The 14,301-nt window shown below is 36.6% G+C and overlaps 1 protein-coding gene across 1 annotated transcript; it reads right to left on the reverse strand.

The window, feature by feature from the left end:
• Window positions 1-1,978: 1,978 nt before the first annotated feature.
• LOC116267550 (pyruvate dehydrogenase E1 component subunit beta-like) lies at window positions 1,979-14,090 on the reverse strand. The gene is made up of 4 exons (XM_031649340.2): window positions 13,776-14,090; window positions 13,537-13,628; window positions 9,794-9,837; window positions 1,979-3,340 (listed from the first exon to the last, which is right to left on the reverse strand). Exons 1-4 carry the CDS (start codon window positions 13,876-13,878, stop codon window positions 2,368-2,370), a joined length of 1,212 nt encoding a protein of 403 aa, XP_031505200.1. The 5' UTR covers window positions 13,879-14,090; the 3' UTR covers window positions 1,979-2,367.
• Window positions 14,091-14,301: the final 211 nt, after the last annotated feature.

Genomic DNA, 14,301 nt, shown 5'->3' on the forward strand with positions numbered 1-14,301 from the left:
GTACACATTAAGAGTCTAGGATGTTGCTGTCCACTAATATCAGACACGTAAAGGATCAAAGGCAGCACAGAAAAATTCGGAATAAAGTCTTATGACTCCAATAACAAATCTGAAACTTCCTCAAACAGGCAGCAATATCTCAAACGGGCAACAATATCTGAAACTTTCTCAAATAAGAAGATATGAAAATATATAAAACAGGCAGTAATATGGAACAACTGTTTCAGTCGATGACTGAAACTTCTTCACCCAACGGTAAAAGACTGCTGCTTCTCTTAAACACAGCAGTTTCTCATAAACTTGCTGTCCACACGACAAAGAAATCAACGGCCTCAACTGAAAAATCTTGTACGAACGATTAGCAGCAGTCCACACCTCACAAAGCGTCACTTTGCTTGTTGTTGTTCCACGATTTGCAGATATTTCTCCTCACGTCAAAACTGCATTCTCAAACAGCAACGTGACTGAACACACATCAGCGAAAGGGCAGATCTGATATATAACATCACAGATCTGCTTCCACAACGGCAAAACTCAGAAAATCAGATCGGTTTAGGGCAGATCTGATATACCACTTCATAGATTTTTTCCTTCACAGCCACAGAAAATCAGATCTGATAACCAGATCTGAGCAACATATATATTTTTCACGGCAACAGAAACTCAGATCTGATATATCCTAATCAGATCCACCATCCTCTTCCACGGCAGCAACTTCATCAACGTTTCTCCATGTCTTCGACGGCAACAGCAACACAAGGGTGCTAATCACGTTTCTACATGGTAAACGTGATTAGCCCCTTTTACCAAACAGAATACATGTTTTTCTTCAAATCAGCAGAAAAATATAGACGTGAACCCTAGCTTGGAGGGAGAGGCAAGAGATGAAGGAAGGAGCATGAAACCCTAGATAGCACAGTCCTAGATCTAGGTCTCTGATACCATGTTACAGATTGAGAGAGACGAGAGAGATGTTGAGGAAAGGAGAGAACGAGAGAGAGAGAGCCAAAAGGGTTGATCATTAACGTAACCCTAATCTCTTTTAAAAGAGATTAGGGCTGGCGACAAACACTTTAAAAAAACAGTCCAACAACTGTAAGAAAATGTTTAACGACATCCTCTCTAACTTTCTAATATTTCAGAAATACTCTTTAACACCCCCAAAGCCAAAAGACCAAACAGTGATTTACACCCCACAGAATTGACCAACTAAGGATGTCACATTTTCTTTGACAGTGTACCTGCAAGTTATGGATGCTTCTTGCAAATCTCGACCTAGGTTTTCTGTTAAAGTTTCTTCACTACAGCTGCTTTTGTCCAATTAATCTCTAGCATGATACAATTCCTACTTAACGAGACAGGATTCTAGCTTAGCACTTTGTATTTGCTTCAGGAATTTAGAGTGCCATAATGCTCTATGGTCAACTGAACTGAACAGTTGCACTGTTTCCCTGATCTTTTGCTTTCAGTAATCGACATATTGTGTGTATTTCTGATGTGTCCAAGTGCTGCATATTATCCAACTGTTTTTTAATATCCTTTTTAATATCCATCTTCATTGCAAATGCACTCAACTGCTGGCGCTTGTGCTGAATGTGCTTACATCATTAAAGAAGAAGCTCAATTATAAGCACCATGGATCTTCTTTTGGTTCTAATACCACTATATGATTATCTTTCAATCTTTTCACGATAACCATAGATTTTGTAGTCATTATTTTCTGAAATGCATGTTATTGATGCAAGAGTTCAAAATCAGTACCATCACAAAACAGCTTTGTGTCCATCACAAGAAACAATATGAAACCACCCATGATAAACTTAGTTAATTCACAATGAACGCGGTCTAGTTTTTCAAGCATTGACAGAGTTAGTGCAGTATCGATCTGAGAGAACACCACACTAAAAAGGAAAAAGAAAACTTAAAAATTCAGCTTCACACTATGCATCAACATAAATAAGAAAATATTCAACCAGGGTTCCTTAAAAACTCAATGTTTATAGTTATGATCTAGAAATTATCCGCTTGTGCTTGAAAGTTACAAAATGCTATCCATTCAAACAGGAGACATGAATACTCAAGATGGAAATAAATGCTAAATCTGCAAGCAAGGGAGGCAAACTTAACCACAATTACCTCAAGTATTACGGAATAAATAAATAGTTCATTCAATGCTGCTAAAATCAGGGAAAGAGTAATTATATCTACTCAAATCTCAAACCTTTGTGAAGATAGCAGCTTCACAAACCAACTGAATCAAATTGCAATCTAATTAGCCAAAAGAGGCATGGTCTCTTTCTTAGCAAGGTGAGATGATGATGAATAAATGTTCAACCACTAACTGACAAAACTCAGCATTTTGAAAGATTACTTGCACAACTGCTCAACTGCAGTTACAATCTGTGGTGGCTGAACAACAGTCCATTCTTCCAGTGGACCTGCATATGGTGTAGGAACATCCTGTGATGATAAGCACATTATGGGTGCATCCAAGTAGTCCCAGAAGTTCTCAATTATGGCTGCTCTTAGACTGGCACCAATACCACCTGTGCGCATGCACTCCTCGACAATTAGAACTCTGTGGGTTTTCTTCACTGAGTTCCCAATTGTATATAGGTCAAATGGCTTAAGTGACCTTATGTCAATGATTTCTGGGTCATAACCTTTGTTAACAAGTGTCTTTGCTGCTTGCATCACATGATATCTCATGCGTGAGTATGTGAGAATTGTAACATGCTCTCCAGGCCGCACCATCTCTGCCTCCTCCAGTGAGCATATGTACTCTTCATCTGGTATTCTTTCTTTCAGATTGTACAACAAGACATGCTCAAATAATATAACTGGATTTTCACTCCTGATTGCAGCTTTCATTAAACCCTTGGCATTATAAGGAGTTGAGCATGCAACCATCTGGAGGCCAGGGACAGACTGAAAATATGATTCAAGGCGTTGAGAATGTTCAGCACCCAGCTGCCGACCAACACCACCAGGTCCTCGGATAACAGTTGGAATCGTAAACTGCCCCCCTGAGGTATAATGAAGCATGCCACAGTTATTGGATATCTGATTGTAGGCTAACAAAAGGAAGCCCATATTCATCCCTTCGACAATTGGCCTTAATCCTGTCATTGCTGCTCCAACAGCCATGCCTGTGAATGAATTCTCAGCAATTGGTGTATCAAGCACCCTGAGATCACCATACTTTTTTGCCAAGCCTTTGGTGACTTTGTATGATCCTCCATAATGACCAACATCCTCTCCGATGACACAGACTCGTGGATCCCTGTCCATCTCTTCTTCCAAGCCTTCTCTTAAAGCCTCAAACAGAAGGAGCTCATGGCTAATCATACCGGCATGCCAAAAAACATGGGAATCAACAAAAGACGAGCAAATAAGATAGCCATAAGAATGAAACAGTATGTGTCAATTGTCAAAATTTAGCAAGCTGAAATATACTGCCTTTAGAAAGGAAACACATGAATTGGACATACATAGTGCACTCTGCTAAAGATACAATTATAAGAAAATTGTCAAGAACACCATGACAAGCAACAAATAAAACTACTTAAATGAGGGCGTGTGTGTGAGAGAGAGAAAGAAATTGGTAGGTACCAGACCCTTAGGTGCTAGGCACGTAAGGAATAAACTTGGCCATCCATCTTTCCAAGATTGATGATTGATAGAGAACCAAGGAGAAAAAGGAGATAGATACTTTTAGTCATTTACCAAGGAGAAAAAGGAGATAGATACTTTTAGTCATTTACCATTACTTAACAATTTTTTCTCCTTGTTTTTTCTCTCAACAAACCATCTTGGAAATATGGATGGCCAAGATTATTTCTTATAGGTCTAATACCTAAGGGTCTGCTACCTACCAATTTCTATATATACATACATATATATACATATATATATATATATATATATATATATATAGAGAGAGAGAGAGAGAGAGAGAGAAATTGGTAAAAACCAGAAACTTAGGTAAGGGAAAAAAAACAGACCCTTTGATTTTTTGTTAAAAAACTATTTTAAATAGCATATAAAAACCTTAATTCATTTATAAAGTCTATTTTGATATAAAACATGCTTTGCTTCAAGTTATTTTAATGAAAAATGTTGATTTTTTTATTATCATGACACAAGGGCCCTCAATTTTTTTTTTTTTAATAAATACACCATTAAAGTCTAACAAATGATCAACTTAGTATACGTTATGCATCAACCCATTCTTAAGATGATATCATTAAGGTTAGATTGCAAAAAAAAAACATTTTAAAAATTAAAATCAAAGGATCTGGTTTTTATTCCTGACCTAAGTGTCTGGTTTCTACCAATCACTCGTATAGAGAAATTGGTAAAAACCAGACACTTAGAAATATATATATATATATATATATATATATATATATATATTCCAACACCTGCACCCATGTTTTTTTCAAAAATGTTGCACCTTGCACCTCCATCACAGTGACTTTAACATAAAAGATTAAATGACTTTGTTTATATTTGGTACAATATGTGATTGAGAGTTGAGACAAAGGCAATAAACTATTATAATTTAAAAAATAAGCTACTACAATTTTTTGCTTATTTAGGAAATTAGAAAAACCTTCAACAACAAGAATAGAGAGCAAGTTGATTTCACTAACTTGAAGCACTTTGATGTACTAGAATCATGGGTTAAATAAGAATCTCGCACTATATTACAACAGGAAGATCCTAAATGGTTCAAGATCAAAGGAATAAAGGAAGTTGATGAGGAGCCCTATATAGAACGAAACGAGCTAAATATTGCATTTGAACTCTTGTCACACGGGTACTCCTCCAAAGGAGGAGTACCCACACGGTACCGGTACGACACTGGTACCGGTACCGGTACAACACTCAATACGCCAATGGTGCGGCGTTGACAGCACCGGAGGTCATTTTTTACCTTTTTTGGACTCGGTCAACTTTGACCGAGTCCAAATGTGTCTGATTTTTAATTTTAACTATTATTAGATTTTATCGTTTTAAACCATTATAATGTTAAAAATATTGAAAATTCGAAACCCTTAAAACATGTTTTCGTTTTAAGGGTTTCTCTGTTACGCCTCTCACCGAGCGACGTCCGGCGGCGAAGGCAGGGGCGGCGACCGGCGACAGCAGGCGGCGAACGGTGATGGTATTTTTTTGCTTTTGTCATTTTTTTTTTCATTTTCATCGTCTCCACCCCTGCCTTCGCCGCCGGCGACAAACAGCGACGGCAGACGGCGATCTTGCGTCTCTTTTTTATGTTCCCTTTGTTCCTCATTATGGTTTTAGTTTCTATTTTCTATTTTCGGTTCTAGTTTTTGTTTTTGTGTCTATTATCGATTTTCGGTTCTAACTTTGGAATTATTCAATGTGTTGATAAATGTCTTCGGCGACCGGTTTGGCTAATTGACGATCGTTTTTTGATTAAGAGGTCAAATAACATAACTTAACTATGACACATGTTTGAGTCTCCTCTTGCAGATTTATCATCTCTGCATCTTCCCTAGTTATTGGTGTGATATATCGTTTCGTGAGAGGATTCATCTATTTGGAATGATCCTTGTTTCTATTGGTTCTGTGTTGCAGCACTTTTGCTAGGTGCTTTTCAGACATAAGTTGTAATGGGTGATAAAGGAAAAGAAATGATGCCTACAAGTGGAAGTGAAAATGTAGCAAGCAGCAGTAGTAGTGTACTAGTGTTAATACCACTGCAATAGAGAAGGATAATCCATCTCAGCCTCTTTGGCGCTATGTTAAAAAACTAGGAAAAGGACTAGGTGGTGGTGGGAATGTAATTTTTTCTTGCAAATTTTGTGATATGACATTCACTGGCTCTTACACACGTTGCAAGACACATTTCTTGCATATCTCAGGCATTGGAATTAGACCATGCCCAAAAGTTACCAAAAAGGAGATTAAGATATTCAAAAAAGAACAGAATGCAGCTGAGACGAAGAAATCTTCAGCCAAGTCAAGTGTATTTGTTCGTCTTTATGCTATTGAAGAATGTGAAGATGGTTCAAAGAAAAGAAAAACATTAGCACAAGCATTCAATAATATGGGAAGGGCAGAGATGGATAGAAGGATCAAAAGGTTCTTTTTTGCAAGTTCACTTCCTTTTAATATAGCCAGAAGTCCTTATTGGAAAGATGTTGTTACAGGCTTGGCTAATTGCAGTTTGAGTGGTTATGTACCCTCGAGTTCAAAGAAGTTGAGAACAGTAATCCTTGCAGAAGAGAAGGCAAACATTGAAAAATTATTAGAGAAGAATAAATTTTCATGGATACAATATGGAGTATCCATTGTTTTTAACGGGTGGACTGATATACAAAGGTGACCACTGATAAATTTTATTGCTTATTTGCTTGATGGACCAATCTTCTTGAAATGTGTTGATGCGTCTGGAGAGTATAAAGATGCTAAGTATTTAAAAGGGTTATTTATAGAAGTCATCAAATAAGTGGGTGAAAATAATGATGTGCAAATTATTACTGATAATGCTCCAATTTGCCAACGAGCAGGGATGAATTTGGCAAGTGATCCCAAGTATAGTCACATATTATGGACTCCTTGTGTGGCACACAGTATAAATCTAGCACTTAAAAGTATTTACAACCCATCAAAAGATGATCCAAATGTCGGTTTCTTGTGTCCATGAATTGAGGAGATTGGGTATGATGTCAAAAACATCAGAAATTTTGTTGTAAACCACAACAATGCTCTTGCTATATTTAATAGGCATTCTGATTTGAAATTGTTGAAGGTAGCAGAGACTCGTTTTGCATCCATTATTGTAATGATAAAAAGAATAAAGCAGGTGAAACATGCATTAACACTCATGATGACTGACAATGATTGGGAGTTTTATCGGAGTGATGACATTATGAATGCTCAAGAAATTAAAAAATGTATTTTAGATGATGAATGGTGGGATAAAGTTACATATTTTCTGCAGTTTACAGAGCTTATTTGGCAGATGCTGAGAGAAGTTGATAAAGAAGGGCTCATGCTTCATAAAGTTTATGATATGTGGGATAACATGATTGAAAAAATTCAAAACATCATTTTTAGACATGAGAAGAAAAATGTTGCGCTTGATGATTCTGAGTTTTTCGATCATGTGCATAAAATTTTAGTAAGAAGATGGAACAGAAGCAATAACTCTTTGCATTGTATGGCACACTCCTTAAATCCCAAATATTATGGACAAACATGGTACGCAGGAGGTACTGGTCGTGTTCCTCCTAATCGAGATCCAAAAATATCAAAAAATAGGGAGATATGTTCGGGAAGACTATATTCTAATTCACATCGGTTGAAGATAATAAATAATGAGTTTGCGAGCTTCTCTGGTGGAAGAAATGATTCAATACAAGCTGCAATGGCAAGAGATGAAGCAGATCTTGTTAATTGGTGGTTATGCTTTGGAACATCGACACCAAATCTCCAACAACTTGAATTGAAGTTATTATCTCAACCTGCAACTTCTTCATGTTGTAAAAGAAATTGGATCACTTGTTCTCAAATTCACAACATCAAGAGAAATAAGCTAACTAGTAAGTGAGCAGAAGATTTATGTCCACTCCAACCTACGCTTACTTTCACGTACTTCAAATGATTACAGGTATTTCATTCTTTTTGTATCTTTGATATGTATACATATGTATATTATGTTGGTTGTTTAAAGTTAATATTAACTTAAATCATATTTTGATTTTGTTGCAACTTGCAGTTCAGGATCATCCAAGTATTGGGATGTTAATCTAGAGGACATTGACTGGAACTTGAAGGAGAACATGATTTGCATGCTCTTAATATGGATCTTACAGAACCTGTTGTTCCTTCTAATCTTGATGATGCGACTAAGGAGAATGAGAATCAAGACTCATAAATTTTGGATTATGATTTATGAATATGTTATTCTGTTTGTAATTTTTGATATATATATATCTGCGAATATGTTATTCTGTTTGAAATTTTTGACATATATATGTATATGTGCATCTGTGTATACGGCCGTACCCCCGCACCCATATTTTTTAAAAATGGTCTGTACCCGTACCCGCACCGGTACTCGTACCCATACTTATATGACATAGCATTTGAAGGATAAGATAATGATGATGATAAATTATCATATTTCCATTTGCCCTTTGTATTGATGTATGAGACTTTAAGCTTCTTTCTTGATGATTATGGTCTCATGGTGTCGTCACGTGATTTATGTTAAAATTTATTTCAATAATTATGTGTGACATGTTTTTGATAAAAAAGCATAATTTTTCCTTGCTTTTTTTAGTTCTATCCTTAATTTTAATTTTAATGTTTAATAGTAATATAAATAATTGGATGACTTTTTATGTTCAACCAGCAATCAATGCGCCTCAATTTCACCTCGGTAGCTGTGTCATTGCCCCAAGTGCAAAGGTCCATGAATTTTTGTATGTTACACATCTAACTATTGACCCGAATAATGGTTGTTACTGTATGTACTTCACAATATTGGGGAAAATAACTGCAAATGGTGTAAAGATACTGCCAAAACTATGTATTAGAACATACAATTTTTTATTCTTAGCAACTATTTTGAGATATATAGAGCTGTACTCACACACAAGTTTTAAATTGTGCCTTACCACTTTGCCCATATCAACACCTACACCTATGTGACATCATTTGTTCCATGAACCTTTATACTTCTTATGCTTTCAATTTGAGATTTTCCTAGAAAGCTAAGCTAACTTTGGAAGAAAACCTTCCTCGTATGACCCTGTTCAATTTGAGATTTTCCTAGAAAGCTAAGCTAACTTTGGAAGAAAACCTTCCTCGTATGACTCTGTCTCATGCAAAACATACCTCCCTATTAAATCTTGACTTAGGTCTAGACAAAAAACTTGGTTGCATCATACGTTTGCTAGACTAGATAAATTGGGTTCAAGAGCAATGATAAGTTGGGAGAAGACCAAACATCCTCTAAAAGGAATTTCCTTTCGTTATTAAAAGGTAATTTAGTATAGTATAAGATAGAACAATCTTGTGCACTTTCAGAGGGGTAAAAGAAAAATTTTAACTTATAGGTACTTTTAACCGAAGGTAAATTAACAGTCGAGAATTTGTGTAACATCAGAATATTTTGTCAGCAACTGAAAGAGTAAAAAGGTAGCTACATTAGCTTGAGGAAATAGGTAGGTGGTCCTTCGAAAATTTCTTCATTTAACTAGTCATTATCAAGGAAAACCGAGATGTTGCTATTATAAGAAAGCAAAGATATTGATAGTGGATGGAAGCCATAAATACTATAAAAGACTTGAGCAAACTTGTCTTTTGGACATGGTTGATATTAAAGGAATAAATTAAACCATAAAAATATAATTTATGACTATTTTTCTCCCTGTAAGTTTTTGGTATGAGCTAGCTTTCTGTGTAATTTAAGTAACCAACAAGCTTACTTCTCTGTTTTACTCCTGGTGTCACAGCACATGGTCAGATCATTGGATTAGCACAAAGTATGGGAAATCTGAAATGAACAGTGCCAGAGACGTCACTGTATGCACCGGCCCATTGACTAGTTTATGTAGATTGGAGTCATATATGCATAAATAATTATCACGAATAGACCACATTGTATCTAAAAGCTGCCATGATATCATTGCAAGAAGATTGTAAGAGTAAGTCAGCATAATCAAGGGTGACATGACACAATCTCAGGTAGTTTCAATATAATGACCAATCAAATCTCAGACAATGTAAGAATACAAAGTATGATGGTTACCCTGATTTGGCACTTGTAGAACCTGATGCAGTCTCAGCCTTTGTCTAGAAAAAACATAAATAATACGCAGTGGAAGGAAATTGAATATTAAATAAGGAATAGATCAGAAACAATCTAGTTACATAAGGTTAGCATTCTCATCGCTTAAAGACAAATTCTCTACATATGTAAAGCAGAACGGCAACCAACAAACAAAACTGGAAATTGTCATGTTTCAATAAATATGAAGATCGATAGATTTACATGATCTGATAAATGTAAAAATAGCAAACAAAAAGGAGAAAAGTATCTGTTAGATTCTGTACATATATGTGACAGTTCATACATTGCAATTCCCATACATATGTAACGGTATAGTATATATGACTTTTTTACATATATGATATGTATATACATTATGGACATAGCAAACAATGTAATTTTTCTATATTTTTCTTTCCTATTGTTTAGTTTTCCTCTTGTTTTGCTAGAATAGTTCTAGCTGTCCAACAACTAGTTTTTTAGGTGTTGAAACTAGTCAAAAAACAAGTTTCCTTCTTTCTTTCTTTGTGTTATCCTCTATAATGTACTGTTAGCTGATATATTTAATGGCCTCTCGAGCCAATTTTGTGATGTTCTTCTTCAGTAATAATATTCAGTTAGAATTTGTGTGTGTGTGTGTGTAATACTGTGGGTTCCTTTTCCTAGAAGAGCTAGAGCTATTGTTGACATGGCATCAGAGTTTTGTCTCTATGCTACTGGCTTTTTAAGGCTGCATTCTTGCTGATTAGCTGCTGAAGATATAATTCTAGGTCAGTTCCTCCTTAAGAAAAGAACCTGAATGGTTTGTGCTCACCAACTGTCAAGTGTTTGCATGTGGTTTGTGCTGTACCATTCTTGACCGGTTTGAAGTAGGAATTTGCAGCTAGATTTTACCAATTAACTTAATTTATCCCACTCCTTGCTGCCTTCCTCTTTGATTTTTCTTATGACAGCCATCTAGGAAACCCTCAATATGGATGAGAAATCTCAACGATTCCTTTGCAAAGCTTACGTCAACTAATTGTGCTCAACACTTTGGAGCCATGGAGCACTTTAGTGTAAGTATTGGAAGGTTCCAAAAGGAAAATGTTGTGGCTGATTATGAAAAGAAATGGGATGAACAGAAAGTGAGTCATCATAAAATTAGTACATGGATCCTAACTTCTATGGACATTGCAATCACTCATCAAATTTTTAAGCTTAAGTATGACTATAAAGCATGGGAATTTTTTAAAAAGCCTAAACAAATGAAGGACCTGGCTTGCATGTGTGACGCCCAAGTTAAATTTGTTAATCTCCAACAAGGAGATAAAACTATTAATGACCATATAGCTGAGGTGGATCAACTATGGGATGAGATGGCCATGTTCAAAGTTCAAACCTAATTGGGTGGATGTAAGAGATGTTGACTTAAGGGAAAAACAAATCCAAGGAAAAAAATTTTACAAATTTATTATTGGATTAAGGCAGGAGTCTGAGGGCGTCAAAACTTCTTCGCTCCATCATTCAAAAGTACCTTCCATGAGTGAAGCCATTGCCGAGTTACAAATGGGGGAAAATCGCTTGAACTTCTCTAAAAAAAAGGAACTTTCTAAAAAAAGGAACAACAGTGTCTTTGCTACTTCATGTCCCATGTCTCACATAAAGGCATATAGACCTCATTTGAACAAGCCTAGTGAGGAAAGAAATAAGATTATTTGCTTCTATTGCCATAAAGAAGGACACAAAAGCCTAACTATGTCACATGGGTACGTGTGCAAGCGCAGATACGAAAACGAGTGTGGTGCAATTTCAAGAGAAATTGGGTAGGGACACCATCGTACACACACAGGCGCGCGCGCTCACACACACACATGATTCCAAATAAAAAAACAATGCATTCATGATTCATAATTTATAAATTATGAAGAAAGTATAGAAACCAATAGACAAAGTACTAATAAAAAGTGCTCCATTCTCTGACAAGTTCCTATGATAAAAACAATATACTTCACGAATTGTAGCAAAAAGAATAAAAATGGTAACATAACATATCGTTCTATATTTATCGTTTGCATGCTGGAAAAAAATTATACTGCTTTAGAAATAAACAATAGAATATTACCATTATTACAAATTGATATCATTTGCAAATTACTAATATAAACAGCTAGTATCTGCGCATTCAATTCAGAGGACATAAGAAAATTTGTTTATGTGGTATCAGACCGATAACAAATAATATGAAGTTGGAATCAATCATATTCCTTGTAACAACAATCTGGGGTCAGACATGACCTAAAAATTGATAGATTATTGAGAGATTGAGAAAGAGAGAGGGAGACAAATGGACAAAAACTGAGAAAGAGATGAGAGAGGGCGGCAGAGAAACAGATAGACGATCGATAGAAGGAGAATGATACTAAATGGATCAGAATGCAAGTTGGAGAAGCATGTAAGAAAAGCTTTAGATTCATCTAGCTAAGATGAAGAAGTTGGTGATGATGATGATAAATTGCAACAAAAATCTTGATGACAGTGATAATGTTTATGGTTTTGGGGCTCAGTGAATAAGCTTGCTTTAATTTAGTAATCACTTCATACCGAACAAGTTCAGATCCACGTGCCTCTTACTACATTTTTTTTTATTTAACAATTTGTTACTTTATGCAGTTCATGATTACTTGCTCCGCCTTTTTATCACTGTCATTTTGTAGTGTCGTTTTTTCTGACATAATGATCATTTTGATTCTTCCCAACTTTTTTATTCCTGATCTTTGCGAAAAAAATTAGGAATGCCACGTTATGTTACACGATGTGACACAGTGTGGCTTCTGGGTCTTGGAATTCAGTCCATTGTGGATCTTAGGATAGATTTCATTTCTTTTATTTGGAGGCCCTTGTATTTTCTTGAAGTTTGGACCTTTATATTTTCGATCTGAGATCCAACTGGGAATTAGGGCTCAGCCCCTTTAAAAAGGACATTTATCTCTGTTTTAGGGCTAATTGTTCATTAAGAGAAACCCTAATTGTCTTTGCTATTGAATTCCCTTTGTTTTTCCTGCATTTCCCTTTCATTTTGTGTTCTTTTGGTGCCCTTCCCGCAGGGATTAGAGCCAACACTCTAATCACTGTGTCACTATGTATCATAATTTGACCTGACCAGTACAAGTTAGAAATGCATCCAATACTTTCACCTTCTATAATGCTGGTTAACGACAACAATGATGGCACAGGTAGCAGTGCACTCTTTAACTTGAGCTTGAAGAAGATGGTGACCAAGAGATGAGAGAAGAAGAAAAGCTTAGTGAAGGGTGAAACGCCAGACGATACATCAAGTATGCAAAAGCACGCACACAAAGAAAAGTTTCGAAATACAGCATTATTTCTTGCCACTGAAAGACTAATATGATTAATCAAACCGATAAATCATGCGAGTCAGAACTGAAGCTTCATGGAAGTTATTTCCTAAAAACTTGTCAAACAAAAATCTACGTATTTATCGAATGCCAATTAATCGTATCCCTAGGTCAACATTGAATCGCCTTCCCGCTAAACACGGATCAAGGAACAGTGTCAGAGAATAAAAGCGAAAACCCTTCAAGTACATCTACCAGATTAAATATCTAAGCTCATCGCCACCACCTGTTTCACCAACTACAGGACAAACAGCATTACCAAAAACGAAAACATTAACGGAAATCCAACCCAAACCCGAAGAAAAGAGGGAGATCTGAGCTCACCAAAACAGCACCAGGGGAAAATTTCAAGGAACGTTTCGCACCATCTGTCAATCTCTGGCCAGATCCGTTAATCAAATAATCTCGGCTCAATTCTGCGAAAGGAAAAACGCGCATGACCCAGTAACTGAACAGGTTCGTAACAGGAAAAAGAACAAATAGAACTAATGAACAAAACTGTGTGTGTGTGTGTGTGTGTGTGTGAGAGAGAGAGAGAGAGGGATATTGAGAACTGCGAGAACCTGACTGGTGCTGCAAGACAAGCCGATGCCGTCCTCGCCTAGAGTCGAAGGAATGCCCCGAGGAAAGCGTCACTACGCTCCCCAGCCCCTGAACTGCCGCCATCTCTCCCTTCACCTCGTCGACGGAATGAATATGAACAGAGGAAAATGCAGCGACGAGAGAGAAGAGTGGGGGAGAGCGGCTTTTAAGCAGCGAACACAACTGCGGCCGAAGCAATAGCACGTGGAAGGTTTTGGTACTCCCCCTCCCAGCAGGCGGAGCTCCCACAGCGAAGAGAGCTTTAGAACTAACGCCTCGGTTGGCCCACTCAAAGACCACCCATCATCCATGTTCAAGGCTAACACAGCAGCAATTTAGAAAAAAAAAAAACTAAAAACTAAAATGCTAAACATTTAAGCCAATAACAAACAGCTTCTCAAATTTGAGCCGATTTCCGCATCCGGTGGCCAACAGCGAACCTGTCCCATCATTTCACTGGAGGGAAATTTTATAATTAAAAAAAAAAACGTGATTTTCCAACTTCCA

This window comes from Nymphaea colorata, chromosome 14, assembly GCF_008831285.2.
Source record: "Nymphaea colorata isolate Beijing-Zhang1983 chromosome 14, ASM883128v2, whole genome shotgun sequence".
NCBI classification, from domain to species: Eukaryota; Viridiplantae; Streptophyta; class Magnoliopsida; order Nymphaeales; family Nymphaeaceae; genus Nymphaea; species Nymphaea colorata.